We start from the raw sequence: 26,116 nt of genomic DNA, 5'->3' as shown, positions 1-26,116 counted from the left end.
ACGTGCACAAAGATGAAGAGGTAGGGAAATGTGCCACGGACAGGATTCCTAAAGAATGCAAAACTTTGGTCATCTGTGATGCTAAGATATTCACAATTAATAATGAAGAGTAGAATTAAGCAGGTGAATAGGTATTTCAGTCTACATCCCACCAGCATCTGCTAGGATGTGAGCATATTGTTAAAGTCCTCTGGGGATGGAGAAGTAAGGCAGATTAATATCAGCTCACAGCTTGGAAGTCTTAATAGGATGCTGCTAATAAGACACAGCTGATAACAGGAAGACCAGGCATCCTTAATTTAGGTGACTGCATAGCTGTGCCCTCAGTAGGTCAGCCAATGCCCAGACGCAGTCAGTGCTTACGGATGAGTCGGTGAGTGAGTGGATGGATGGATGGATGGATGGATGGATGGATGGATGATGGGGCCATAAGCCAAGCCATGCAAAAGAAGCTTAAAAGTAGAAATGAAGAATTAGTTCACTTTAGTGGGGAGATAGGAGGGATATATATATATATAGGGATATATGTAGGGATAGGAGGGAGGGAAAGGGGTTATCATAGGATGATATGAACTCATCTATGTGAAACTTTTGAAAATTGTAAAGCACTCTAGAGTTAAAAGACTTTTATTCAATTAAAAAATAAATTTAAAAATCTCAGTTAGGGACTTCCCTGCAGTCCAGTGGTTAAGACTCCGTGCTTCCACTGTAGGGAGCACCAGGTTGATCCCTGGTCAGGGAACTAAGACCCCACATGCTTCATGGAGAGTCCAAAAGGAAAAAAAAGAAACACAACCCACTCCAAAAAAACCCTTAATTAAAAAGCTAAAAAAATTAAAAATAAAATGTATGATAGAAAAAAGAAATTAATTCGCCTTTGTAGCTCAGGACTTGCGGTGACACAATCTGCCAGGGAACCTCCTAACCCTTCTCTCTCTGCTCCTCCAGGCAGCTGGAAATCCACTCTCCAGATGCTAAGCACACAGTGGTCCTGAGGGGCAAGGACGCTGCCACGGCCCAGGCCTGGTTCAGCGCCATCCATGCGACCGTCAGTGACCTGATGACCCGCGTGATCACCGAGGTCCGGGAGCAGCTGGGCTCAGTGGGCCTTGCTGGGGGCCGGGAGATCAGGCACCTCGGCTGGCTTGCAGAAAAGGTAAGGCGACATCCCCCATCCAGGCGTCTTCCCCAGACCTCCCCAGCACGCGCTGCAGCCCCTGAAGTCGGGTGCCTCATTCCACAGGCTGAGTCTCTCTCTCGGATGTCTTGTCCGTCTCCAGCAGGTCTGCGTTATGCAGGGCTGTGTGTCTTCAGCAACTTTGATTCCCCCACAGACAGTCCAGTATGTGGCAAAATGCAGGTGGTCACTCACTGGCTATTGTCTGGATGGATGAGTGAGCAAGCGGCCGGGGAGTTTGGTTCTCATATGTACATGGGAAGGGGAAGGGCAGGGGAAATAACTCAGACGCACAATAGAACTGTCTCCTTGGCAGGTAAGGAAGTCGGAATCGTTGCTTTAAAAAGGTATTTGTGTGGGTTTTGATGGACCTAACTGTTAACACAGATAGTTTGCAAATAAAGCAATTGTAATCTTGCCGGTAAGATCCTATGGACAGAGGAGCCTGGTGGGCTACAGTCCGTATGGTTGCAGAGTCAGACACGACTGAGCGGTTTAGCGCACACACATGCAGCAGTGATAATAACAGCGAAGATTGGAGCAACTGCTCTGTGCGCGTTCTTCTCAGATATCACCTTTTATTCGTACTCTTAAGCCCGCAGGCTCTGAACGTCATCATTTCTGAGCACCTGTTTTGTGCAAGGCACAGTGCTGGGCAGGAGGGGGACAGGTGTGTAGACATGAATGCGGGGAGGGCAGCTGCAGCGGAAAGGACCCGGGGTCATGGTAACACTGGCACTCTGGTTTCTTTTCCCAAGGGATGTGATATGTTGAAGATCGTGAAACTCACTTTGCAGCAGTCTCCTGGGAGTTAACCGTCCTCTTGATTTCAAAGCATTAAGCCTTTGCCACTGTCCTAACACCTGATTGCTGTTCCTTGAACTTGACCGTGAGTGCTCAGGAACAGTGGCTTTGGGGACAGTCTGACCTCCCAGTGACTCACATTCTAATAGGTGGTAAACGGGAATAATGATTGTTGCAATAACAGCTTTCCTGCCAATGAACCTGTCATCTGAGAAGGCCTGGTTCAGTGGCACTTGAACAGGGTATCTGGCTGTTTTCCACCATTGTTCTTTGTTTGCATCAGTTCATGCGTGGGTCCCAGCCACCGACTCCAACACAAAGTGTGTGTTTGCTGTGGCATTGTCCCATCTCTCGCAGACTGCGACGGACCAAAGGGACAATGCAGGTGGTGGTGACACCGAGATTGTAATAAACAAAAGCCACAGGCCGTGTCTCGTGACCGGGTGTGTGAGGCTTCCTGGTGAAAACAGCACTGTAAGCTGGACGGCAGTGTTCAGAAGTCACAGCCTCTCGCCCTCTCCAATTTTACTCTCTCCAATCACATGTGTTTGTTTTAGGGGCAGTCCTGTTAGTCTGGGATCTTTCAGTTGCAAGTGACAGAAAGCTCAACTCGGCTTGAGCACAAAAAAGGGGACCTAGCACTTCTGATAACAGCAGTGTCCAAGGGTGAGCTTCAGCAACGGTGGGCTCCAGGGCTCACAGAAGGCTAACGGGCCTGCGTCTACATGTTTTTGCACCCTCTCCACTTTGTTGGTTTATACCCTAGCAAGTGCCCTTTTCTTTGGCCCAAGAGTTCCAGCTTTGTCTGGGTGTTTTTTGTTTGTTTTGTTTTTATAGCTGGCTGCCTCAGTGAACAGAAGGCTCTTTGCTCTCATATTTCCAACAAAAGTCCTAAATCAGCCTTATCTAAATTGTGCCCCGATGGATGAGGAAAGGTAGTTCTGAAATGGAAAAGTAGGATACAGTGCAAGAAAAAGACTGAATGGATTCTGGGGAAGCAAAAACAACAGACATTTGCTGTAGAAGGGAATGGGGAGGAGTTGATAAGAACGAAAAACATCTTTACTGGGTTAGGATCCAGAGTGGATACAGGGATGTGCTGTGTATGTTAGGGTCTGGCAGAAAATGGATGGCAAACTCAGAAGGGGTGACTGGACGGGATTCAACACAGTGACAGCTTATGAGTGTGGCCGAGACAGAGGAAATCAGGAGCTGAGCGGTAAGAGGTCACTGCCATCCTTTACCCGGAAGTGGCCAGGAAGAGGAGCAGCTACCTGACACTAGCAAGACTTGCAGCTCTGGAAAAGGGCCACTCGCTGCGAGCTGTGGTCTCTTAGCAGAGAGACAATCCCCGTGAATCCCTGCCTGCTGATCTCCTACTGGTGTCTGCCTTGGGTTGAGGCTGCCTGGAAGCCAGAGGCAGGGGCCACAGATGCTCGGTTAAGGTCAGCCTCCCTGGGCTCCGAGCGGGGCAGCAGATGGTGGGCCTGACTCTGGAGGCGAGGGGAGGCTGTCCAGCACACACATCCCTGCACCTCGCAAGTAACCAGGATGCTGTCAACTCTAGAAGGTACTGTTCTCTCATCTCTTTTAGCACCAACTACAATTAAAACCATTACCATTTGGATAGTTGAAAAATAGTTATTATGTCATTAGTAGTGATAGTAGCATTTTTTCCAAAGGTTCCATTTTCTCACTTATAAACTGTCTGCTTATGCCTTTTGTTTATCCCAAATTATCCGTAGACCCATTAAGCATTCCAATGGAGCAGTCATAAAGGTGCATAAAAAGCGTTCTGGTTTTAGAATATTGTTGTTCTTTTGATGTACTTTCAGATCATCAGATGTTTCTTTAAATTGTATCATGCATTATGCCCATAAAAGCAATCAGTAACGACTTATCATGGATAATTATCAGAAGGGAGAATGTCTTTTATTGCCTTCATCTTCAAAATTTCTTAAAAGATTGCCATAGTTCAAGTCCAAGGAAGCAAAACTGGAATTTTTTTGAATAAATATTTGATACTGAATCCTGATGTGGAGACATAAGAATGGTTTTTAGCAAAATGTTACAACGAATGGCAAATCCTTAATACTGTGGCTTTCTTATATTACCACAAATATCAGAGAATTCACTTGGTATTTGTAAAGATATGAAGTATGATCCTATATATATTCAGCTGTAATTTATCTTAAATTGATAGCCTTTGTCTTTTCCTATGCTGTTAATCTTTGATTTATTTTTTTTTGGACTAATAACAGTAGCTCCAGGACAAAGTTTGTACATATTATATTCAATTTCAAGTTTTTAAAACTGGCATTTACATGAACTAAAACAATAGGAAGCAACAACAGTTTCCCTTCTAAAATTCTTTTCAGTGCAAATCCTCAAGCTTCCTCTTCACTACACAGAATGAAAACTTTGTATTAAAGTCACTCTTTACAGTGAGGTGATCCAGGGACCTGAAGAAATGATCGTGAGTTAGTGGGGAGAACTCAGTCCTGCCCCGAGGAGAACGAGCATCAGAGAAAGGGAGGTGATGGCTTCTGGTGGCGCTAGGGGTAAAGGGACCCGCCTGCCAGTGCAGGAGATGGAAGAGATGCGGCTTCGGTCCCTGGGTCGGGAAGATCCCCTGGAGGAGGGCGTGGCAACCCACTCCAGTATTTTGCCTGGAGAACCCTATGGTCAGGGGAGCCTGGCGGCCTATGGTCCGTAGGATCACAAAGAGTCGGACATGACTGAAGCAACTTAATACTCAGAGGCTGACACTTTGTAGGGAGGGCAGAGCAGAGACTGGTCTAAAGGGAAGTGGGGTTATCCTGAGGAAGGTGATGAGAAAATCTGGTACCTTGGGTGGCTCCCAATTGTGGAAGGTCTTGAAAACTGGACAGATGGTTTGAATTTGATTTGTTGGCCGTAGGAAATCTTCATATACATAGTCAAGGAGAAGGTAACTTAGAGGTGACCTCCCTGGACTGAATGTTTGTCTCCCCCCAGAATCTGTAGACGGAAGCCCCAATCCCTAATGTGATGGATTTGGAGGTGGGGGCATTGGGAGGTCATGAGGTTTAGATGAAGTCGTGGAAATGGGTGGAGCTCCATGATAGGGTTGGTGTCCTAAGGGGTGAGGACCCCAGAGCAGTGTCTCTCCACCCCACAAAGATACATCAAGCAGGGAGGCTTCTCCAAGCCAGGGAGACGACCCTCACCAGAACCCCGTGTTGGCACCCTGGTCTTGAAGTTGCAGCCTCCAGAACTGTGAGAAATGAGTGTTTGCTCTTTAAGCTGTCCAGTGTATGATAATGTACGCAAGCAGCCTGAGCCAAGAGAGGGAACAAACACGCCTCCTCTTTCTAAAGACGAGGGATCTGGGGCCTGGAAAATGGAAGGTCTCCTATTTACAGCCACACTCTAAATCAAGGTACAGGAATAACGAGTGAATGGGACAATGCTGTGGCTTCATTGTCTCCTTTATTTAATTTGTAAAGAGTCTAGTGCAGCTCTTTCATCGCGGTCACTTTGCCTCTCCCCTTGGACTCTGGCAGCCGTTCTCTGAGCCTGCTGCAATCAAGGTCGGCCATGCCGCCCCCCAAACGGGGCCGTTACTGCGTCCCCTTGACGTCCTTGGGCCTGTGAGCTGTGGGCCGTGGTGACGGGGTCCCTGCTGTCCCCATGGGTACTCTCATCTGTAGATGGGCCAGGTGCACCAACAGAAACATCTTTCCCGCCATCAAATTAGTCTCAAACCGTTTAACTCCTTGCAAGCCCCGCTTGCCCCATAAGTGCTCGTCTCTACCCTGAACTATAAAACACATTATGCCCCAAATAAATTTTTTGAATCATCATTCTTTAGGTAGTCTTTTTATGGTTATTACTGAGGTGTCTTTAATGGTCCTATTTTGGACAAAAGAAAAAGAGAAAAGAAAACAAAGATTAATAAAGGAAAAATAAACAGAAAAAAATAAAGTTCTGACTCACTACTTAAAAAAAACAGTAATAAGCAAATACATGGCAGAATTGTTAAATTCTGTTTTGTGCTCAGTTTATCAGGTATTGTCTTTACTTTTACCTTGTTATCTCAGTTTGCAAACTATTTCTTGTCATATTAAAAACACAAAAATACAACATGGTTTAAAAAAAAATAACCCAGCTGGGAGCCCTGAGATGCAGTTCAGTTCTCAACTTCCCCTCATTTCCGCAAAAGTTCCTTTCAAAAGGGAGTGTTTAGAGGAATGTGTCTCCCCAGGGTGGTATTAGAGGAGAGTAAGTAAGTTGGTAATTGGTATTTATTATGTGCTTAGTCTGTCTCAGGCAGAGTGCTTTAAATAATCCCTAATCCACCTGCAATGCCAGAGACAGGGACTCAGTCCCTGGGTCCAGAAGATCCCCTGGAGGAGGAAATGGCAACCCCCTCCAGTATTCTTGCCTGGGAAATCCCATGGACAGAGGAGCCAGCAGGTTACAGGCCATGGGGTCACAAGAGTTGGACACGACTTAGCCTAGGAGGCAAGCTTGGAGAAGTTAAGGAACTTTTCTAAGATCACTCCTCTAGTAAGAGGCAGGGCCAGAGTTTGAACCCCTCTTTCTAACTCTATAGGCCAGAACTTTCCACTAAGCTGAGCTAAAGGGACCCAGGGACCAAGTGTTCACATGCGTGAGACCCCCCGGGACCCCCAGAGCCCATACCAAAAGCAAAGTTTCAGAACTAAGAGCCGTATCAAAGTATCTCAGACCCTTCGTTCGCCTTTATGGAAATAAAGGGTGGCTGTCGGTTCGGCTGCTGTCACAGAATGCCCTTGACTGTCTGGCTTATAAACAAGAGAAATTTTTGTCTTGTGGTTCTGGAGGCTGGACGGCTAAGATCAGGGTCCCAGCATGGAGCCTGATTTGCAAACCGCCCTCTTCTGTGTCCTCACGTGGCAGAGAGAGAGAGGAATAGCCACTCTTCCTCTTATAAGGACACTAATTCCATCATGGAAGCTCCAGTCTATGACCTAATCACCTCACAATGGCCCCGCCTCCTAAAACCATCACATTAGGGCTTCCACGTGTGAATTTGAGGGGGAGGGAAGCATTCCATCCACAGCAGAGGGAGCGGGCTTACCACCCCAGGGCAGCGCTTCCTAAAGTCTTTTCTCTCCTGCCCTACAAAGACTGAAGTTATCTTTGGTAAGATAGGTTAAGAGGAACACTGGAATACACACACACACTACACAAATATGATTTCTGTTTACACACACACTCCAATATTTTGGGCACCTGATGCGAGCAGCAGACTCATTTGAAAGGATCCTGATTCTGGGAAAGATTAAAGGCGGGAGGAGAAGGGGACGACAGAGGATGAGATGGTTGGATGGCTTCACCAACTCAATGCACACGAGTTTGAGTAAACTCCAGGAGTTGGTGATGGACAGGGAGGCCTGGCGTGCTGCAGTCCATGGAGTCGCAAAGAGTCAAGACACGACTGAGCGACTGAACAGCAACAGCAGGTACACACACAGAGAGTGCTGGCCTTGTTTTGCGTGTTTTCCAGTATCTGTGAATTTCCGGTATCATGGTTTAATTAAATGTCCCCAGTCAACAACATGGTTCAGATTTCAGTTACTGTAAGTAATTTTGTACTATTAACTGTAAGTAATTTTAACTGTGTTTTAACTGCATATTCACTGTAAGTAATTTTGTAAAGCACACGTTTTGCTGCTAGTTTTTACCCACAGGTGGCTGTGTGCATGTAGCTGCTGAGCATCGTGGTGACAGCCGGTCACATCACTTATTTCAGTCTGCTGTGATCAGTCACAGCACAATTGTTCGTTCACACACAGACAGTGAGGGGGGTAGGTGTGCGTCCTCCTTGTCTCCCAGGGGTCAATCGATATGACATTTGCAGGAATGGATATTAGAAAGAGAGAATGAAGGTAAGCTTATGAGAGTAGCTGTGAAGAAAGGAGGAAGGTGACCTGGAAGAGTGACACCAGGGGAAGACTTCACATTCATGGAGCTCTCGGAGAAGTTCCACATCCCTGGAAGTTCCAGGTGCAGTGTAAGAAGCTGCTAGCTGATCCAGGCCTAGAAAGGAGGATCCTGACTTGTCAGGGCACAGACAGGACGCTCGCGTCTCCTAAGCTACGTGACGAGAAAGCGACAAGCGCTGCTCAGGCTGCTCTCAGCGAGTTTTCGGCGAAGGAATAAAAGCACTGAATCCCCAATCTTTCTAATGTTTTAAATTATAGATGATTTAGTAAATATTAATTTTATTATCTTATGTAACTGACAGTAAGACTATTTTAATGTCTTAATAACAGTTCTGAAAATCCATAGAATAATACCAGTTTTTCCAACTGATTATTGAGTTCACTTTGTATGATTTCCGCTTGCACAGTCATTTTTATTTGTCCACCACTGCTGGGCAAAGGCAGCTCTCTGTCTCTCTGTCTCTTTTTCTACCTTTATCCATCTCTCCCTCTGTTTCTCCATTCATTCATCTACCTACCTTATCTCTTTCTCTCTACCCTTATTCATCTCTATGCACCCTTATCTATTTCTGCCTCCCTATCCATTTACCCAGCTGTCTCCTGTTGCTGTCTGTCTGTCTGTCCATCCATCAGTTTATCACATTTTTATATCATTACTTAATTCACTAGGCCACCATTAATGTTCAGTTCCAACAATAGCAATCTATTCATTCCCCCAAAATTCCAGGTGAAATATAACCAAGTAATTTTGTTCTCTAGCTACATTGCCCAGCTATATTAGAAGAATCTCAAATGTAAATGCAAACCAGCCCTGGCCTGAGTCAGACAGGCTGCTGGTAATCAAGATCTTGACAGTGTAATTAATGGAATGATATTTCTGGAGCCTCTAAATATATCAGCTCCACCATCTGCCTAAAAATCACCTAAGTAAGAACTTCCTACCCCTTCTTCCAGGGAGAAAGTGGTCTCTGACCTGAGGGGACTCCCATCTGGTAAATGGAAATAGAGTTACTGCCCAGGCCATCCCTGACTGCATCGTCTGTAAATCAAGACTGTCTGCTGGGCTGGGAAACACAGTTAATGCAGTTAAGTGGTAACAGGCCTGATGTGTTGCTGTAAAATGCAGTCAGCAAGTTCCTGCCTGAATCACCTCTGAGACGGAGCAGGACACGAAAACCTGGCAACAGCTTGGTTATCTTCCTGTTAGTCTCTCACTGTAAGCGTTAAAGTAAATATGCCAGATTGAACCACCGACTCGATGGACGTGCGTTTGAGTAAACTCCGGGAGTTGGTGATGGACCGGGAGGCCTGGCGTGCTGCGGTCCATGGAGTCACAACGAGTCAGACACGACTGAGCGACTGAGCTGAACTGAACTGATGAGTGGAGTTCAAATTGCCCCCATCTTCCATTCTCTCTAATAAAAATCAGTGACTTAAAATTAGGATGGCTGTTGGCATGGAGACAGAGGCAGCCATGATGAAAGCGTGAAGAGTTGCCCACTTTTATACATGACTCCCAGTGCCGAGTAGTCCTGAGTCACTCTCCCTGGGGTGGAGCCGCAGAGCTGCCCGCGCGAGAGACACGGGGGAGTGTGTGTTCAGTGCTCATAGGCTGACTTGCACAAATTCACCTGATTCCATCTCTTTGGAAATGATCATGAGACTCAAGATAGAGAGCTTCCTGTGCCTGGTTGTGTGGCTAGCAGACTAAGCTTTGTTTTAGTTTATTAGGCTTTGCAGATTGCTCTTCCTTTATGAAATAGATCATACATTGATGACAGTCTTAGGTAGAATTCTTTGGAAGTTGAGTCTGAAATGGAGATTCTCTAGGAGCGATTGCTAAGAGAGGACTCTGCTATACGATAAACTGAGGCATGTTGGACATTTTCAGAGTTTGAGCAAAAATCAGTTCAAATTGGAAGTATGTAAGGGAAAGGCTTATATAGAAAAAGTGTGGAAGCAAAGGAAAGAAATGTTCGATCATTTATAGCTTAAAGCCCACATTGGCTGTGATTGATTATTCTTAAGTTTGATTTCATAACCTCAAGGCATTTCAGGGCTTAGATTTTGGTTTGCTCACATAGACCTCCTAAGCAATAGATCCATCTCAGTCTAATGGCCTCCTTGTTTACTCAACTTAACGGCTCTTAGGAGAAACCTGTAAGGAAATGAATGACACAGCGTAGACAGGGGAGGAAGCAAAGCACGGATGACGTGGTGACGCTGCAGGGAGGAAGTGGGCTGTGAGAGGACGGCCACGTCCTGGGTCTCAGGCGGGTCCCTGGGCCCAGCTGCCAAGTGAGGGCCTTTGGCTTTGCGCATGAAGAAATTCAAGAGCAAGCCAGAGTACAGAGAAAGCAGGTTTATTCAGGGAGATCTACAGTTCAAAATCAGAGTGCGGGTCATCTCAGAAGGCAAAAGGATATGGGTTTTTACGGGTTGGGTAATTTCATAGGCTGGACTTCTCTGGTAGCGCAGTGTTAAAGAATCCACCTGCTGATGCAGGAGGTGTGGGTTCAATCCCTGAGTCAAGAAGATCCTCTGGAGAGGAGAAGGCAGCCCACTCCAGTATTCTTACCTGGGAAATCCTATGGACAGAGGAGCCTGGCGGGCTACAGCCCATTGGGTCACAAAGAGCTGGACATGACTTAGCAGCTAAACAACACAAAACAAGTCAGCAATTTCATAGGCTGATGAGTGGGAAGATTATTTCAGCTATTTGGGGGAGAGGGCGGGGGAGTTCAGGCATCGGGTCACCACCTACTTCTTGGCCTTTTATGGTCAGCCTTGGAGCTGGCATGGCACCAGGGGTGTGTCATTTAGCATGTGCCGATGTATTACAGTGAGTGTATGCTGAGGCTTGTGGTCTGCCGGAAGTCACATCGCCTGCCATCTTGGACTTAGGTATTACAGTGAGTGTATGCTGAGGCTTGTGGTCTGCCGGAAGTCACATCGCCTGCCATCTTGGACTTAGTTGCTTCTACCAGTTTATGTCATGTCCATCTGCAATGGCCGTGTCATTCTTTTCAAGGTTGTGCCTGGCCCCTTCCCGTCTCAGAACCGGCCCACCCTGTGGGGAGTCTGCAGCATGGATGGCAGTACAGGACTTTGCCACCCGGAGCCATGAGCTGGGGTTGATCCCCCTCGCGCAAGCCGGCCGTGGGCTCCGCTGGAGGTCCCAGGAGGCCCCGCCCGCCAGCCACGGGCAGTTCTCTAAAGAAGGCAAAGGGCCACTGAGCAGCCAGTGCTCACGTCAGGGGATTTTCTCCTCAGACCAGCAGGACCTGCTGTCATTGCTGGCGTGTCTGAGAGGGGAGGAAACGCCAACAGATGTACGTGGCACCCTTAAGGAGCAGAGAGAGAAAGATACTTTTAATGCTTTGAAATTCCCAAATGTTATTTCAGAGTCCCTTTGCATACTTACATTTTTGGCTTGGGCTTTTTATTACTTCTAATACAAGTAGACTGCAACTTTACAAATTCAGTACAAATTAACACATTTCATTTTTCATCCTGAAACTCCTTCAAGTTGGCATTTTCAGGTTTTTTTCAACTGAATCACTTCCTGGGTTTATCAAGTGCATAAACTAGAAGTTCTTTATATTGATTTTATTTAGAATTAGGGCTAGAAATATAGGTGTATCTAGAGTTCTAGAACCTGATTTATGAACATCCCTATTTACATATTTACATTTCCCTATTTACATATGGGCTTCACGTGGTAAAGAACCTGCCTGCCAATGCAGGAGCTGCAGGAGACACAGGTTGGATCCCTGGGTCGGGAAAATCCCCTGGAGAAAGAAATGGCAACCCCACTCCAGGATTCTCGCCTGAGAAATCCCATGGACTTCCCAATTCCATAGGCCATGGGATTGCAAAGAGTCAGACACGACTGAGTCACTAATAATTAATAACACTATTTACATATGGTCTGCATCAGGATAAAAGTGAGGATCTTTTTGGAGCCTCAGAAGTCAAGCGAGACTCTCAGAATTGTCCCTACTCACTTCTGCTTCTTTATGATTCAGGGAAAGCCCTAAAATATCACTTGATCTGTTTATACCCTACAGGATGTAACCTTGAAAAGAGGCGACTTCTTATTTAGGTCTGTAGCCCCAGTGCCTGAGCAGTGTCTGGGAAACACTAGGTGGTCAGCTGATATTTCTCAAATGTATGTCAGTGCACCAGCAGTTCCAGCCATAGCCTGCATTCCTGCTCACCAGTAGACACTGCTAAGCATTTTCTCTGGAAATAAAGTACAGCTTCACATTTTGTGTTCAAAGGGCACACTCAGGCCCAGGCAGCCGACCCTCATTTCTGAGTTCTGAGCAATCATGCTTTCACATGAGAACTCTCAGATCATAAACTTGGTATGCTTAGGGATTTCCTTCCTTGGAAATATCAGGCTTCTCAGTGTTGAGTGAGGTGCATGTGTGGTGGTCGCTGAGTGCCTGCTCAGTCATGTCTGACTCTTTGTGATCCCAGGGACTGCAGTCCATGGCTACCCTGTTCATGGGATTTTCCAGGCCAGAATACTAGAGTGGGTTGCCATTTCCTTCCCCAACGCTCAGAGTGGCCATACTTTATTTTTGTGAATTTAACATCTTTCTTAATGAAAAGAACACTAGATCAGAACTCAGAATTGGAGAACTCTATAAACTGAGGTTGCTGATTGCTCTGGTGGGAAATGTCAAGTTTTTATTGAGATTTAGAGCTAGGAGGTACAAAAAATAATAGAATATGAATTGGCAGCTTTATGTTATTTGGTCATAATCGTGCAGCTAGTTAGCTTTAGGTGTGAATCTAAAACTCACTCTGATTTTCGGTCTAAGACATTCCACCTGGTACACCTCACTGTCATGTAAAGCATTGTAAGAGCTCTGCAGAATCATGCAGATCTGTGACCTCAGCTGTTTCTCCGTCGGGGAGGTGGGGGTGCTGCTGGCCAAGGACTTCAGTGAGATCAAAGGTAGGGATGCACAAGAGACGCGGGTACTTCTAGAGCACAAGAGTCAGATAGTGGAAAAGGTCTCTGACAGCGAGTGAAAGTGAAACCTGGGGGGGCGTCGGCGGAGAAAGAAGGTGGGGTGAGAGGATTTCCGGTCATGCTGACTTGCTGGCCACAGCCTCTCTTGCCTTAAGCAGCCTTGACACTCTGCTGGTGTCCTGAAAGTCTTTTAAAATAGTGCTGGCAGAGTCCCCTTCTCCCAATTTATATACTTCCCTCCCTTTCCTCCTCGGTAACTGCAAGTTTGTTTTCTACATCTGGGACTCTATTTCTGTTTTGAAAATAAACTCATTTGTACTAATTTTTTAGATTCCATGGATAAAGCTTAATCTTTTTTTTCATTTATTTTTATAAGTTGGAGGCTAATTACTTTACAATATTGTACAGTAGAAATTAACACAACATTGTAAATAACGTACACTCCAATAAATTGAAAAAAAAATAGTGCTGGCAATGTTTATTGGGCTTCCCTGGTGGCTCGGATGGTAAGGAATTGATAGCTTATGATGAACGGTGTCGGATTTGTGATCTCTGAAGAAGATGTAGCTTCAGGACCAGAGACCAGGCTTGATCACTCAAGAGCTTTTGTGTAGCAGAGTTTATTAAAGTGAAAGAGGGCAGAGAGAGCTTCTGACACAGACACCAGGAGGGGGATGGAGCATACCCCCTGCTAGTCTAAGCAGGGAGCTGTATACTTTTTCAATTGGTTACTACCATAAATCAAAAGAATATCTCAAGGTTGTCATGGTCTTACTAGAAAGTGAAAAGTGAAGTTGCTCAGTCATATCCGACTCTTTGCGACCCCTTGGACTGTAGCCCACCAGGCTCCTCCGTCCATGATATTTTCCAGGCAAGAATACTGGAGTGGGTTGCCATTTCCTTCTCCAGGAGATCTTCCACACCCAGGGATTGAACCCGGGTCTCCCGCATTGTAGGCAGACAGTTTACCGTCTGAGCCACCAGGGAAGTGACCCTCTCCCATAATTTACATTTTAAGATGACAGGATTAGAACTAACAATAGAAAGATCTTACCAGATCTTACCATTCCCATAATATACATTCTAAGATATCAGGATTAACCAGAAGGTTTTCGGGAAGGAGAAACTGTCCTCAAGCAGGATACACTGTTGTTGTATAATCCTTAGTACAGAGTTTAAACTGAGTTGTTTGCTGTTTATCATTAGTTCCGGGCTTAAAGAAAAAAAAACATTTTATGTGACTAAATCTAAGGAATGTAGAGAAAAAAAAGAGGTTTGTCCTTTCTTCCTCCTTGAGAATTCCAGACCCCCCTTTCCTCCTCGGTGGGGATCCTGGACTTCTTATCAACCTGCCTAGGAATTGACTGTCTCAGTATCTGCCTGCAATTCAAGAGACTTAGGTTCGATCCCTGGGTCAGGAAGATCCACTGGAGAGGGGAATGGCAACCCACTCCAGTATTCTTGCCTGGAGAATTCCATGGGCAGAGGAGCCTGGCAGGTTATAGTCCACGGGTTTTCAAAGAGTTGGACACGACTGAGTGACTTTCACACATGTAATGCTTATTATTGCCAAACAGTGATTTGCCCGGCAACTTTATTTTGGCTCAGAGAACATCTGGCTGCCGGTTCACCTGCCTCCTCATTCCGGACTCACTGTTATTCACACTGTGCTCTGCATGTGATGGACTGAATCTTGTGTGAACTGTGGTCTGTCTGATTCTTCTCAGATTCTCCACTGCACACCCTTTTCTCTAGTTTTTTTTTTTTTTTTTTGTCTACTTGTAGGGCTGCTTTCTGCTCATTAGCACCTCCAGTAATGGGTGTGAAAGAGGGAGAAATGCAATTTTCTGGAAAGAATTGGATTCTTTCCAGAAGCCTTGGGGCCGGGGGAGATGTGTTGGTGGAGGGGGGAGGGGAGGGACTCCACCAGTGAAGATGGAGCTTGTGAACATTGTTGTTTCACAAAAGCTTCAGATGAACACTTATCTTATGGACCCAGGTCTCCCAACACGGACACAGTAGGACAACCTGAAGTCAATATTGTCAGTGCAAAATCATTTCTTGTGTGTGTGTGTGCACAATGCATAGTTTAATTGCACATATCTTATGTGATTAAAATGCTTCAGTGTAACGAGCATTTCAGCTCAGGTGGATTTGGGAAACCTAGAAATGAGGTTGGAGTCAGTAAACCCAATAAGAATCAACTGAACGAATGTGCCGGAAGCAGGGAAGGGCTGGAGGTTGGGATACAGGATAATGTAGAGGCAGGAGCGTAGGCGCTGGATGGGGCCTGCTGCAGTTTAATCCCTGCTTTGTGGCAGTCCACCGCAGTGTTCTTGCCTGGAGAATCCTAGGGACAGAGGAGGCTGGTGGGCCATGTCCATGGGGTCACAAGTCAGACGAGACTGAACACCTGTCACTTGTTGCTTGTTGATTGGGTGACTTTAGGCAAGTTTCTTAAAGTCTTTGAACCTCAGCTTTTGTGTCTCTAGAAAAAGAGACATTAATACCTACCTCAACAGAGGGTTTGTATGGTTTAAATGAAGAGTTTTATAGACAGTGTCTGGCACAGGGTCTGGCACATCGCATCTGCTAAATAATGCAGCATGTGAAGGCAGCTCTCTCTCTGCACATCTGACTGGAGAGGCAGCACTCTCATCTAAAGACTATTTTTAAGGTGAGCTTTGTGTAGAGGCTTTTCTAAACTCCCAAATCTGTGAATGCTACTAACGCACAGTGCATACTTTCTTCTACCAAATGCAGTGAGAAGGACTTGCTCTGGCAGTTTCACCCAACTCTAGATTAATCAATGGCTCAGAAGAACCAGGTGAATGTCCTTTTCTTTCACTTATCCCCAACTTCTGTTTTCTGCAAAGAACTATCACTATCACAGCGCTTCCATCCTTGACACCGAGTTTGGCTTTTTAGGCCGTTTTCCAAGGAGCAGCTAAGCAGGATGGACACGTGTGGGGTGTGTGTCTCCACCTTCACTCGAGGGGAGAGCTGCTCTATGTGCGGAGGGCAGTGAGCTGGCTTCCCCTGGGGCTGTGGCAGCCCAGACTTTCAGATCTGACCTTAGCAAAATGCCAAGTGACGACAAGTCATCAGCATTCACGGTCATGCTCAGTAACAACTCTGTTAAATCCGTGAAAGCCAAAGATCTACTGTTTGTGGTAGAGGACAAGCTGAATCCAAATGTGTAGCCCCCAAGAATGCCACCGGATTTAGGGAGGAGGAAGAAACAGGGTGATGGGGATTTCTAGGGAAAGCTTGAAGGGAAAAATCAGACTTGAGGAGCATGTATGAGATGCCTGGAGAAGATGTCATAAAGTCAAAGTTATATAATCTCAATTTCCATCTAAAAAGAATGTGAAATTCATATATATGGAGAGTTATTCCCTTCTCCAGGGGATCTTCCCGACCCAGGGATCGAACCTGGGTCTCCTGCACTGCAGGTAGATTTTTTACAGTCTGAGCCACCAGGGAAGCTCAGATTTTACATATAAAATTTTAACCAAAACTGTATTATTAAGCTTTAGAAGTAATTTTGTATTTAATCAACTATTAATTATAAAATCACTCTTCTAAAGTTTGAATAAACTTGATTAAATAAAGAAATGGTATCTGCCTGTGATGCAAAAGACGCAGGAGAGGCAGGTTCGATTCCTGGGTGGGAAAAATCCCCTGGAGGGCCTGGCAACCCACTCCAGTACTCTCGCCTGGAGAATCCCGTGGACAGAGGAGCCTGGCGGCTACAGTCCACGGGGCCAGAGAGAGTAGGACTGAGCAACTGACTGTGCACACATTCAGCACGAACAACCCATTCATGACAAGTGACCGCTGAGCACATACACTGCGCCGGGCAGGCTGGGGTGCTGGGAGTGCGGCGGCAAACAGCGGACAAGCTCCTTGCTGTATCGAGCTTGCATTTCAGCAGGGGAGATGGATAACACACAAGAAAGCACGCAATTGAGACAGCGGTAAGTGCTATAAAGGGAATGAGCGTTTTGCGTGTAAGGAGCTAGGGGAGTGAGCTTAGATAATTGTTCATGACAGGCAAGGCAGTGGGTTGGAAATTCAAAGAGGGTCTCGAGAAACTCACTAATAAATGGGGAAGACAGACATGCAAGCTTAGAATTTCAAATATAGAACTGTATGTATGTTAACTTGGTATTAAATCCTGTGAATTCTTCATAGGAAGAAATCATCTAACTTGGCCTAAGAGGGTAGGAAAGGTGTGAAGGTGAATCTTAAAAATCAGGAAGACTTTTTCAGTTGCAAGAAGAACATGTACAGAGATTTAATGGAGCAAAATACATGGCCATTCTTTTAAAAACAGCCATTAATCTTGGGTGACTAGAGCATTGAATATACACCTTCAGGTCATTCTGTCTTTCTTAGCAACACTCTTAGACAGTGGTACCTTCACTCATATGCTGCTGTTTTTAGAATTCTTCTTTGGAATTGCCTTCAAAGACAGTTTCTTAGCAATGTGTGAATATCTGCTTCAGAGTCACATAGACATCCTCTCTTGGTCCAAATATGTCCTTTCTCTCTCTTTCACCTTCAACCTGTTTGGCTCAGTCCCAGGACCCTCTACCCCTTTAGACAATAACTCTAGCCTCGCAGACCTAGGGACCTGGAGCTGCCCTTTGCCCAGGGCTACGTAGGGCATGCCGTCACGGATCGCAGACTCATCCCGGTGAAGAGGCTTGCATACCTCCCTGAAGCTATGAGCCACGCTCTGCAGGGACACTCAAGACAGACAGTCATAGTGCAGAGCTCTGACGAAACGTGGTCCCCTAGAGGAGGGAATGGCAGCCCACCCCAGCATTCTTGCCTGGAGAACCCCGCGGACAGCGTGAAAAGGCAGAAAGGTATGACAGCGGTAGATGAGCCCCCAGATCAGGTGTCCAGTATGCCACTGGGGAAGTATGTTAATCGCTCAGTCGTGTCCAGCTCTTTGGGACCCCATGGGCTGCAGCCCACCAGGCTCCTCTGTCAATGGAATTCTCCAGGCAAGAATACCTTCTCCAGGGGATCTTCTCAACCCAGGGATGGAACCCCTGTCTCCTGCATTACAGGCAAATTATTTACCGTCTGAGCTACCAGGGAAACCCACTGAGGAAGAGCGTAGGGCAATTACTAATAGCTCCAGAAAGAAGTGAAAATGGTGCTCAGTTGTGGATTTGTCTCGTGGTAAAAGTAAAGCCCGATGCTGTAAAGAGCACTATTGCATAGGAACCTGGAATGGCAGTGAAGGACAGAGGAGCCTGGCGTGCTGCAGTCCACGAGGACACGACTTAGCGATGGAACAGTGTTGTTGTGCCAATTAAGCCTGACCACTAGGGGCAGCGCATCCAGAATGCCTGAGGAAGCGGAAGGCCATAAATTCTTCCAGAAAATAACTCAGCAGCATGGGGAGAGCCTGCCGTCCCTTGCCACTGCGTCAGGTGTTCTGTTCCACTTTACCACCAGGTTTAGTGAGTTTCACCCAGTATGTTCAGTTCACCCTGAACACTCAGGACTCCCGTTTTTTTTAAGTTTGAGAACAGTGACATACTGCTTTTCTGAAATGCTTACGCATTGCGCCGACATAGGTTAGAAGGGAACACTCCAGTGTGCCTCCCACAGAAACGTTCTTCCTCAGTTTCGCGACTCCAGGACCACCCGAGTTACGATGAACAGTTGTCTCTATTCCTTTGGGCTGCTATAACAAAATGCCAGGGACTGGGTTTCCCAGGTGGACATTGGCAAAGAGCACACCTGCCAACGCAGGAGCTGCAAGAGATGCGGGTTTGATACGTGGGCTGGGAAGGGCCCACTCCAGTATCCTTGTCTGGAAAATTCCATGAACAGAGGCACCTGGCGGGCTGCAGTCCATGGGGTTGCTGAGAGTTGGACACGACAGAACACACACACATACAGACTGGGTAGCTTATGCACAACAGAAGTGCACTTCTCACAGGTCTGGAGACTGGACGTTCAGATCCAGGTGCCAGCATGGGCAGGCCAGGACCGCTTTCTGGACTGCAGTCTTGTCTTCAGACGGGGGAGGGCCCAGAGGCCAGGGTCGCTCTGGAAGATCTTTTGTTGGGCACTGATTCCACTCATGTGGGTTCCATGCGCTCATGACCTAATCACTTCCCAGAAGCCCCACCTCGTAATACCATCGCCTTGTCTGTTAGTTTTCAATATACGGACTTTGAGGAGATGCAAACATTCAGACCATAACTGCATTGCTTCCTGTGACCCTCCCAGGAACTGGTTGGTTCTACTCCGTCTAACACCAGAGCAGAGCTGAGGGCATTCCGCCTGACGAGAGAGCATGAGGCCGCGTGCCCGGCTCAGAGGCGGCAGCCTCCTGGGTCTGCAGGAATCGCGTCCGTTTTCAGGAGGCACAGGCACCCCGGGAGATGGTGCAAAGAGCTCACTGGGATGCCGCCCAAAAAGGTGCGATCGTTGAAAGCAAGGGCCACTTTTTATTTATTTTTTTTTTTAAGGGCCACTTTTTAAATCGTGCTGACAAGAAAGCTGAGTCTCAGTGTTGGAATGATTAGTTTGACCTTTATTTTTAAGTGGTTTTATGAAAGTGTGAGCACTGCATGCTCTGTAATTTTAAACATGAAGTGTTGGATTTGTTTTCTTTTTTCAAACCAGACCTACAAAAATCAAGCTAATTTGAAATACCCATGTAGGATCAGGTAATCATCTCTAAAATACCAGCTGCTGGGAGCCTGTATGTCCTTGTTCCACTCTTAAAGGAAAGGAAACTGTTCGTAATAGCAAGACAGTCCTACCCAGAATGTCCTGTTCAGTAATTACTGTGAGACATGACGGATTTGAAGACCTGAGGAAGCCTTTCTTTTCGGAAGTAATTTTTCTGCCCTGCTGGGTTTGTTGGCCTCTGGGAGAAGGTGATAGGAGGTGTGAGCACACTGTTTTGTGCCAAATGATATATTATGAGGGATGACTTGAGAGGCCCGGACCTGGGAAGGACAGTTTTTAAAGGACTATTTATTGCTGTATCCATTTCAGGAAGAAGTCGGTGGGAAGGAAGGAAGAAAACAGGAAGCAGGGAGGAGAGATGGAAGGGAGGAGGGGCGGGGAGAGAAACACTGCTTTAATCATTTTACTCCACTGGATCTAACCCAGCAAATGTTACAAAAATAACATTTACATTTAAAGAGACATGCTTAAAACTTTCACTTGGATCCCTAATGCATGGTATCTGACTCCTGGAAATATGATGATAGCCCTTGACTGTTCAGGGCTGTCTTATTTTGGTGATTAAACCCAGCAGACGTTTCATGCGAGTGGAAGGGTAGGTCGGTAACCGTGAAGCCTTGTGGGTCCTGCAAAGCGAAGTTTCTCCTCCCATCAGTTTTTAATGGGGCCCATCTTTGCCGTCCTCCCTGGAGGCCACGTGGAGCGCAACGTGCTCGGTCTGGACCACGGGGCCAACACTGAGCTGCTGACCTCGGCGGCGGGGAGCCCTCGGTCCTCGTCGGGGAGCCGAGACGCTGACCCAGGCTCCAGCAGGTTGCTGGATCCATCATGTTGATTCTTGGCTCCAATACTAATGTACAGCTAATGAGTTGTATGGGGTACGTATTAACCCAGGCTCTGGCCGTGCTAACGCCAGACTCCCCATGGGATGGAGTTGGGAGGGGGGCAGCAAGATGCCCAGGGCACTGACATCTTAACAGACGTGAGCAATTAGCAAAGCTGTGTTGCAGAATCACTGCTTCTTAGCTTCTGGGAAGTAATAAGCCATCAAGAAGTGGAAAAGCATGCTATCTTATATCTCCTTTTAAATAAAAAATCCTTCCACATCAGAGAGGTGCTTTATGAACTGTGAAATAGGGAGGAAAGTTGAAATGTTTAAAGAGTTGGGTAATAACTTTTATTACCAAGGGGAAGCTGACTTCCAACCCTGCTGTTGAGTAACAGTAGATTTAAGACCTTCGGGCACAGTCATGAGGTACTGACCGCAAGGACATTGGTGACATTTCAAGGCAGTGCTGCGTTATCTGGTTTTTGTTTGTTTTCTCAGGAGATGACAGGTCAGAGGTACAAAAGGGCATGGTACTCTGGCTGTAGAGGACAGTTGCACACAAACATTTCCACCAGTGCATTCTGGGAGATGGAATTTGCCAGAGAAGGAATCACACCTAATTTTTTATTGCAGTTGGAGTGCCCACCACTGTTACTGGCTCCTAGTTCACGGCACACGGGTTGAACTGGTTAAGGAGTTGAGAAAATTGATTACAAATCCAGTCATGCTACGGAAGATAGTGTTTGACTTTGGCCACGGCACCTCTCTTAAGTTTGTTCCAACTGCCTCATTTTACAGATGAGGAAACTGAGGCAAAGAAAGGTGAATGACCTTTCACCTTGTCGCACTGCATCCCCTAAGCATTAAGTTTCTGTAGGAAAGGAGGCTGCCTGCTCTGATGGCACGGGTCGACAGTGGACACTGAGGCCCGAAGGCCCCTTCTGCCCCCACGCTGCTCAGTCCAGTTCCTGCTTCCTGGGGAAACCTCTGATGGCGTCTCTGAACTCTCGCATGCAGCCCTGCGAAAGGTGATGATGTATGTGCTTGGTAAACTGAGCTCCATACAAGTGCCAGCTATTATTATAAATTTACTTTTCATGACATTGCTTCCCAAACTGTTGATACAGGTTAAAAGAGGTCATGTAAAAGATAAAGAAGAAGTAATGGGATCCATGATCAAACAACTGAAAACAAGGCTGTGTGTGTGTGTGTGTGAGTCACTCAGTCGTGTCCAACTCTTTGAGACCCTGTGGACGCAACCCACCAGGGCCCTCTGTCCATGGGGTTCTCCAGGCAAGAATACTGGAGTGGATTGCCATGCCTTCCTGCAGGGGATCTTCCTGACCCAGGGTTCAAACCTGTGTCTCTTGCATCTCCTGCATTGGCAGGCAGGTTCTTTACCACTAGGGCCACCTGGGAAGCCCCCAAAAGGTTATATTTTACCTATGTTGAAAGCTCTGAGAGGTCATGATGTAAAGAAACCCTTTGACTGTGTTTACATAGAGGCCCCTAAATCTGTCTCACCGTTTTAACTCTCCATCTTTACCTTTACTAAAGCAGATACAAAGTATGTGACGTGCTTATCTTGTATAAGTGTTGATAAATGTCACATTCACTTACTGACCATCACTGAGTGTCTGGTGTGTAAGCAGCAGTGTTGTAGTGTTTCTTGAAAGTTTTGTAAGAAACTTTATCAGAATTGCCTAGAGAGAGGATTCTACTGGTTAAAATGAAGATTCCAGGACACCATCCCAAACTGAATCAGAATCGCCCCAGCAGGCTGGCCGGGAAGTCTGCGTTCTCAGCGAGCTCCCTGGGGCTTCTGAAGCATGTTGGAGTTTGGTAACTGCCGCTGTGTCCCATGGTGAAGAAGAGGGTGGACTCTGGGGTAGGACTTCCTGGTGTGATGACCTCCCAACGGGGTGGCCTGGACAAGCCCGCTCCATGTTTCTAAGCCCCAGTCTTCTTATCTGTGAAAGGGGTATAATAACTACTTTGCAAAGTTTTGTGAGTATTAAATGATATCACGTAAGCACAATGCTTGTCGTAGCATTTGTCCTAGTCCATCCAAGCATGTATAACCAAATGCCACACACAGGCTGCCTGTGAACAACAGAGACATTTTTCTCACGTCTGGAGGCTGTGAGTCCATGATGAGGGTGCCAGTTTGAGGCCCTCTTTCAGGTCCAAACTTCTTGTATTTTCACTTGACAGAAGTGGGGAGGGATGTCCATGGAGTCACTTTCATAGGAGGTAAAAGCCCATTTAGGAGGCCTCTGCCCTGATCGTGGAATCACCTGCCAAAGTCTCAACATCCTAACTCCTTCACCTTGGGGATTGGGAGGGCTTCCCAGTGGCAAAGTGGTAAAGAACCGACCTGCCGATGCAGGAGACACAGGTTCAGTCCCTGGGTTGGGAAGATCCCCTGGAGAAGGGAATGGCTACCAGTTCCAATATTCTTGCCTGGAGAATCCCATGGACATGGAATTCCATGGCGAGCTGTAATCTACAGGGTCACAAAGAGTTAGACACGGCTGAGCAACTAACACTTTAACACACTACCATTACTATTTTTTTTTTTTTACTTTGTGACCGCTATACAAGATGGAGACGTGAAACAGACATGATCGCTTTCCTTCAGTGCATTCTGTCCAGTGCTAGGGTTAAATTTTGTCAGTTAACTGACAAATACAGACACCACGATATGGAAATTTGGTGATTCACTGTTTGGAAGGACACCTGGAAGGCTCTACAAAGATGATACGTGAGGTAACCTTGAAGTAGATGTCTTCCAGGTAAGAACAAAACAACCCCACTAATAAACAGAAAAACAAACCTAAAAAAAAACCACAAAAATTCAAGGAAGTTTACTGCCTATCTGGCATTGCCTTCCCGGTAGCTTTGCGATTTGGCATCCGATCACCTTACGTCCAAAGGTAACTAACCTTTCTCTGATTTAATTTTCTCCAGAGACTATCACATGTGCATATGCTCAGGCGTTCCGTTGTGCCCGACTCTTTCCGACCCCGTGGACTGCAGCCCGCCAGGCTCCTCTGTCCCTGGGATTCCCCAGGCAAGCACACTGGAGTGGGTTGCCGTGTCCTCCTCCGGGGGATCTTCCCGACCCGGGGATGTGCCTCTTGCTTCTGCACTGCAGGCAGATTCTTAACCCGCTGAGTCATCAGGGAAGGCCCAGAGATGGTCACAGGAAGTGTTAAAAAAAAAAAAGACTCTACAAATATTCAAAAATAATTTAAAACTATAGTTCCAGTTTCTTTTTTGACTTTTTCCCCCTACAGCTTCTAGTTGCTATTTGATACCTTTTGATTTTTCTGCTTCTCTCTTGTCCCTGCTCTTTGGTAACTGGCCAACAAGTGGCTCAGAGTGACCATGAACCAAGGTTTAATTACTTCCAAGCTTAGTGATGGATAAAACTAATAACATCCAGCATCAATTTCTTCAGTGCTCTGGTTAGCATTATCAAGAAAATTCAGCAAAGTTAGGTTAATTGCCTGTGGGAGGATCAGCCCCGTTCAAGGGCACACGTGGCCTACAGATGCAAAAAATAGTCCTTGTCCTCAAGTAGTTTATAACCTGATCAAGGAAGGAAACAGCAAAGTGGGAAGTTTCAAAAGCAAATAATGATCCACGGAGAAAACGTGTAAGGGAAAACCACAGTCTAATTGGGCTAAATCAAAGTCCTCCTGTGATTAATTAGACACACATGTGATCAGGTGGGCTGAGACCATTGCTCTAGCCTCATGGTGAGCCCAAAGGAAAGACTTAGGTGGAAAATATGAATTTAGTTAAGTCTCATCTCCGGTACCCTTAGGAATAGCATATTTTCACATGAGGCATCAGGTCTGTGTATATCAAGCCAATTTTTCAAGTGTGTCCTACAAGCCTGGAAAACAGAGTATCTCTGCACAGAGACATGAAATATTTGATAAAGTAACACACATTTCTCTCCCTCCCTCCAAAGCAGAAAAGGAGGGTGACATGATTGGTTTTCACTCAGTTTGGACATTTTTTAAAACATAGTTTCATTTTTGAAAATCAGCGTGTGCTTATTGTAAAAACTACTGTCCATTCCTTTATTTTTTTGACCATGCAGCATGGCATGTGGAATCTTAGTTCCCAGACCAGGGAGCAAACCCATTCCCGCTGCAGGGAAAGCTTGGGGTCGTAACTTCCAGGGAGGTTCCGTCCTCTCATTGAATGTGATCATGAATTTTGCAAGGATGGCTCTGCAGGGGCCCAGCTCTCCCCAGAGAGACCCTTGGCGATGGGAGGCAGGCTGGGGTGGGACTTCACACCTTAGCGGCCAGGGTCTCTTCTGATGACTCAGGGCGGCCTGCTGCCTGCTCGCTGGGCTGGGAGAGAAACGCTCCGGCCTGGAGCCATTCGGGGTCTCCGCCATTACTTCCCTCCACTGAGGAACCGGCCGTGACTGCATGATGGGAAGCGGGCATTGTACCCCGGGATCTTCCTGTGTCAGAGTCTTCGCTTTTTCTCTTTCTTGTTTCTGTCTTTTCTTGCCTGCTACCGGCTGTAATGCTTTTGTTCTTTCTTTTATTTTCCCTCTCTACTTATTTTGTAAATTATATGGTCTGTTCTTTTAGTCATTTCCCTTTAATTTTAATATATGTATGTGACTTTACAAAGTCTAAACGAAGTGAAGATCTCTAAGGCATGTGTGCTCAGTCGTGTCCGACTCTGCAGCCCAGTGGACTGTACCCCAGGTTCCTCTGTCCGTGGGATCCTCCAGGCAAGAACACTGGAGGGGCTGCCATGCCCTCCTCCAGGGGCTCTTCCCGACCCCGGGATGGAAACGGCGTCTCTTCTGTCTCCTGCCTTGGCAGGTGTGTTCTTTACCACTAGTGCCACCTGGGGAGCCCGTCTCTGACCCGTTTCACCCCAAACACAAGGATTCAGGAAGCATTTGCTCTGTTCCTGTCTTACATGTTGTTTTGTCCTGTGCCGTGTTTGCCATCTTGCTTTATATTCCCCAAACTAGCTGTCACTTTTTTAATCCAACAACAGATACTTGCTTAGATTTAGACACAAGGTGCCTGCTTCCTTTGCTCATCATTGCTTTCTACACTCGACCCTTTCCTTTGGAATCCAGCTTCCTTCTTCATGAAGTACTTCTTTAATGTTTTTATAGGTTTTTTAGCTTTTGGTTTTTTTTCCAGCAGGAGTTCTTTTCTTATTTTCAGTGTCTTATTCTGTGTTGATGGTTTCCAGTATTTTTAAACAGACTTCTATGTTCATGTCTGTCCTTTTATTATATGTAGCTCCATTAGTTTATTAGGGCTACCGTAACAAAGTACCTCAGACTAAGTGGCTTAAACAAGAGGGGGTTTATTTTCTCGCTCTTCCAGAGGTTAGCAGGTCAGGATCGAGGTGTTGAGAGTCAGTTTCTCCTGAAGCCCCTCTCCTTGGCTCGTAGACGGCTGTCCTCTCCTTGTGTCTGCACATGCTCTTCCCTCTGTTTATATGTCTCCCAGTCTCTTCTTGTTATAAGAACAGCCATCGTATTGAATTAATATGCCCTTGCCTTATGTATCTCCAAATACAATTACCTTCTTAGGTTCTGGGGTTAGGACTTCAGCTAT

The 26,116-nt window shown here is 46.3% G+C and overlaps 1 protein-coding gene across 1 annotated transcript in view; it reads left to right on the top strand.

The window, feature by feature from the left end:
• The window catches only part of SNTB1 (syntrophin beta 1), a 237,273-nt gene that overhangs the window by 150,885 nt on the left and 60,272 nt on the right, over window positions 1–26,116 (top strand). Inside the window, exon 3 of the mRNA XM_043483100.1 lies at window positions 949–1,156. Within this exon, the coding sequence (XP_043339035.1) occupies window positions 949–1,156 (208 nt within the window). The remainder of the gene's footprint in view (window positions 1–948; window positions 1,157–26,116) is intronic.

Source organism: Cervus canadensis, chromosome 12, assembly GCF_019320065.1.
Source record: "Cervus canadensis isolate Bull #8, Minnesota chromosome 12, ASM1932006v1, whole genome shotgun sequence".
Classification (NCBI taxonomy): Eukaryota; Metazoa; Chordata; class Mammalia; order Artiodactyla; family Cervidae; genus Cervus; species Cervus canadensis.
The sequence above is the reverse complement of the archived record's forward strand: the minus strand, read 5'-3'. Positions and strand labels throughout refer to the sequence as shown.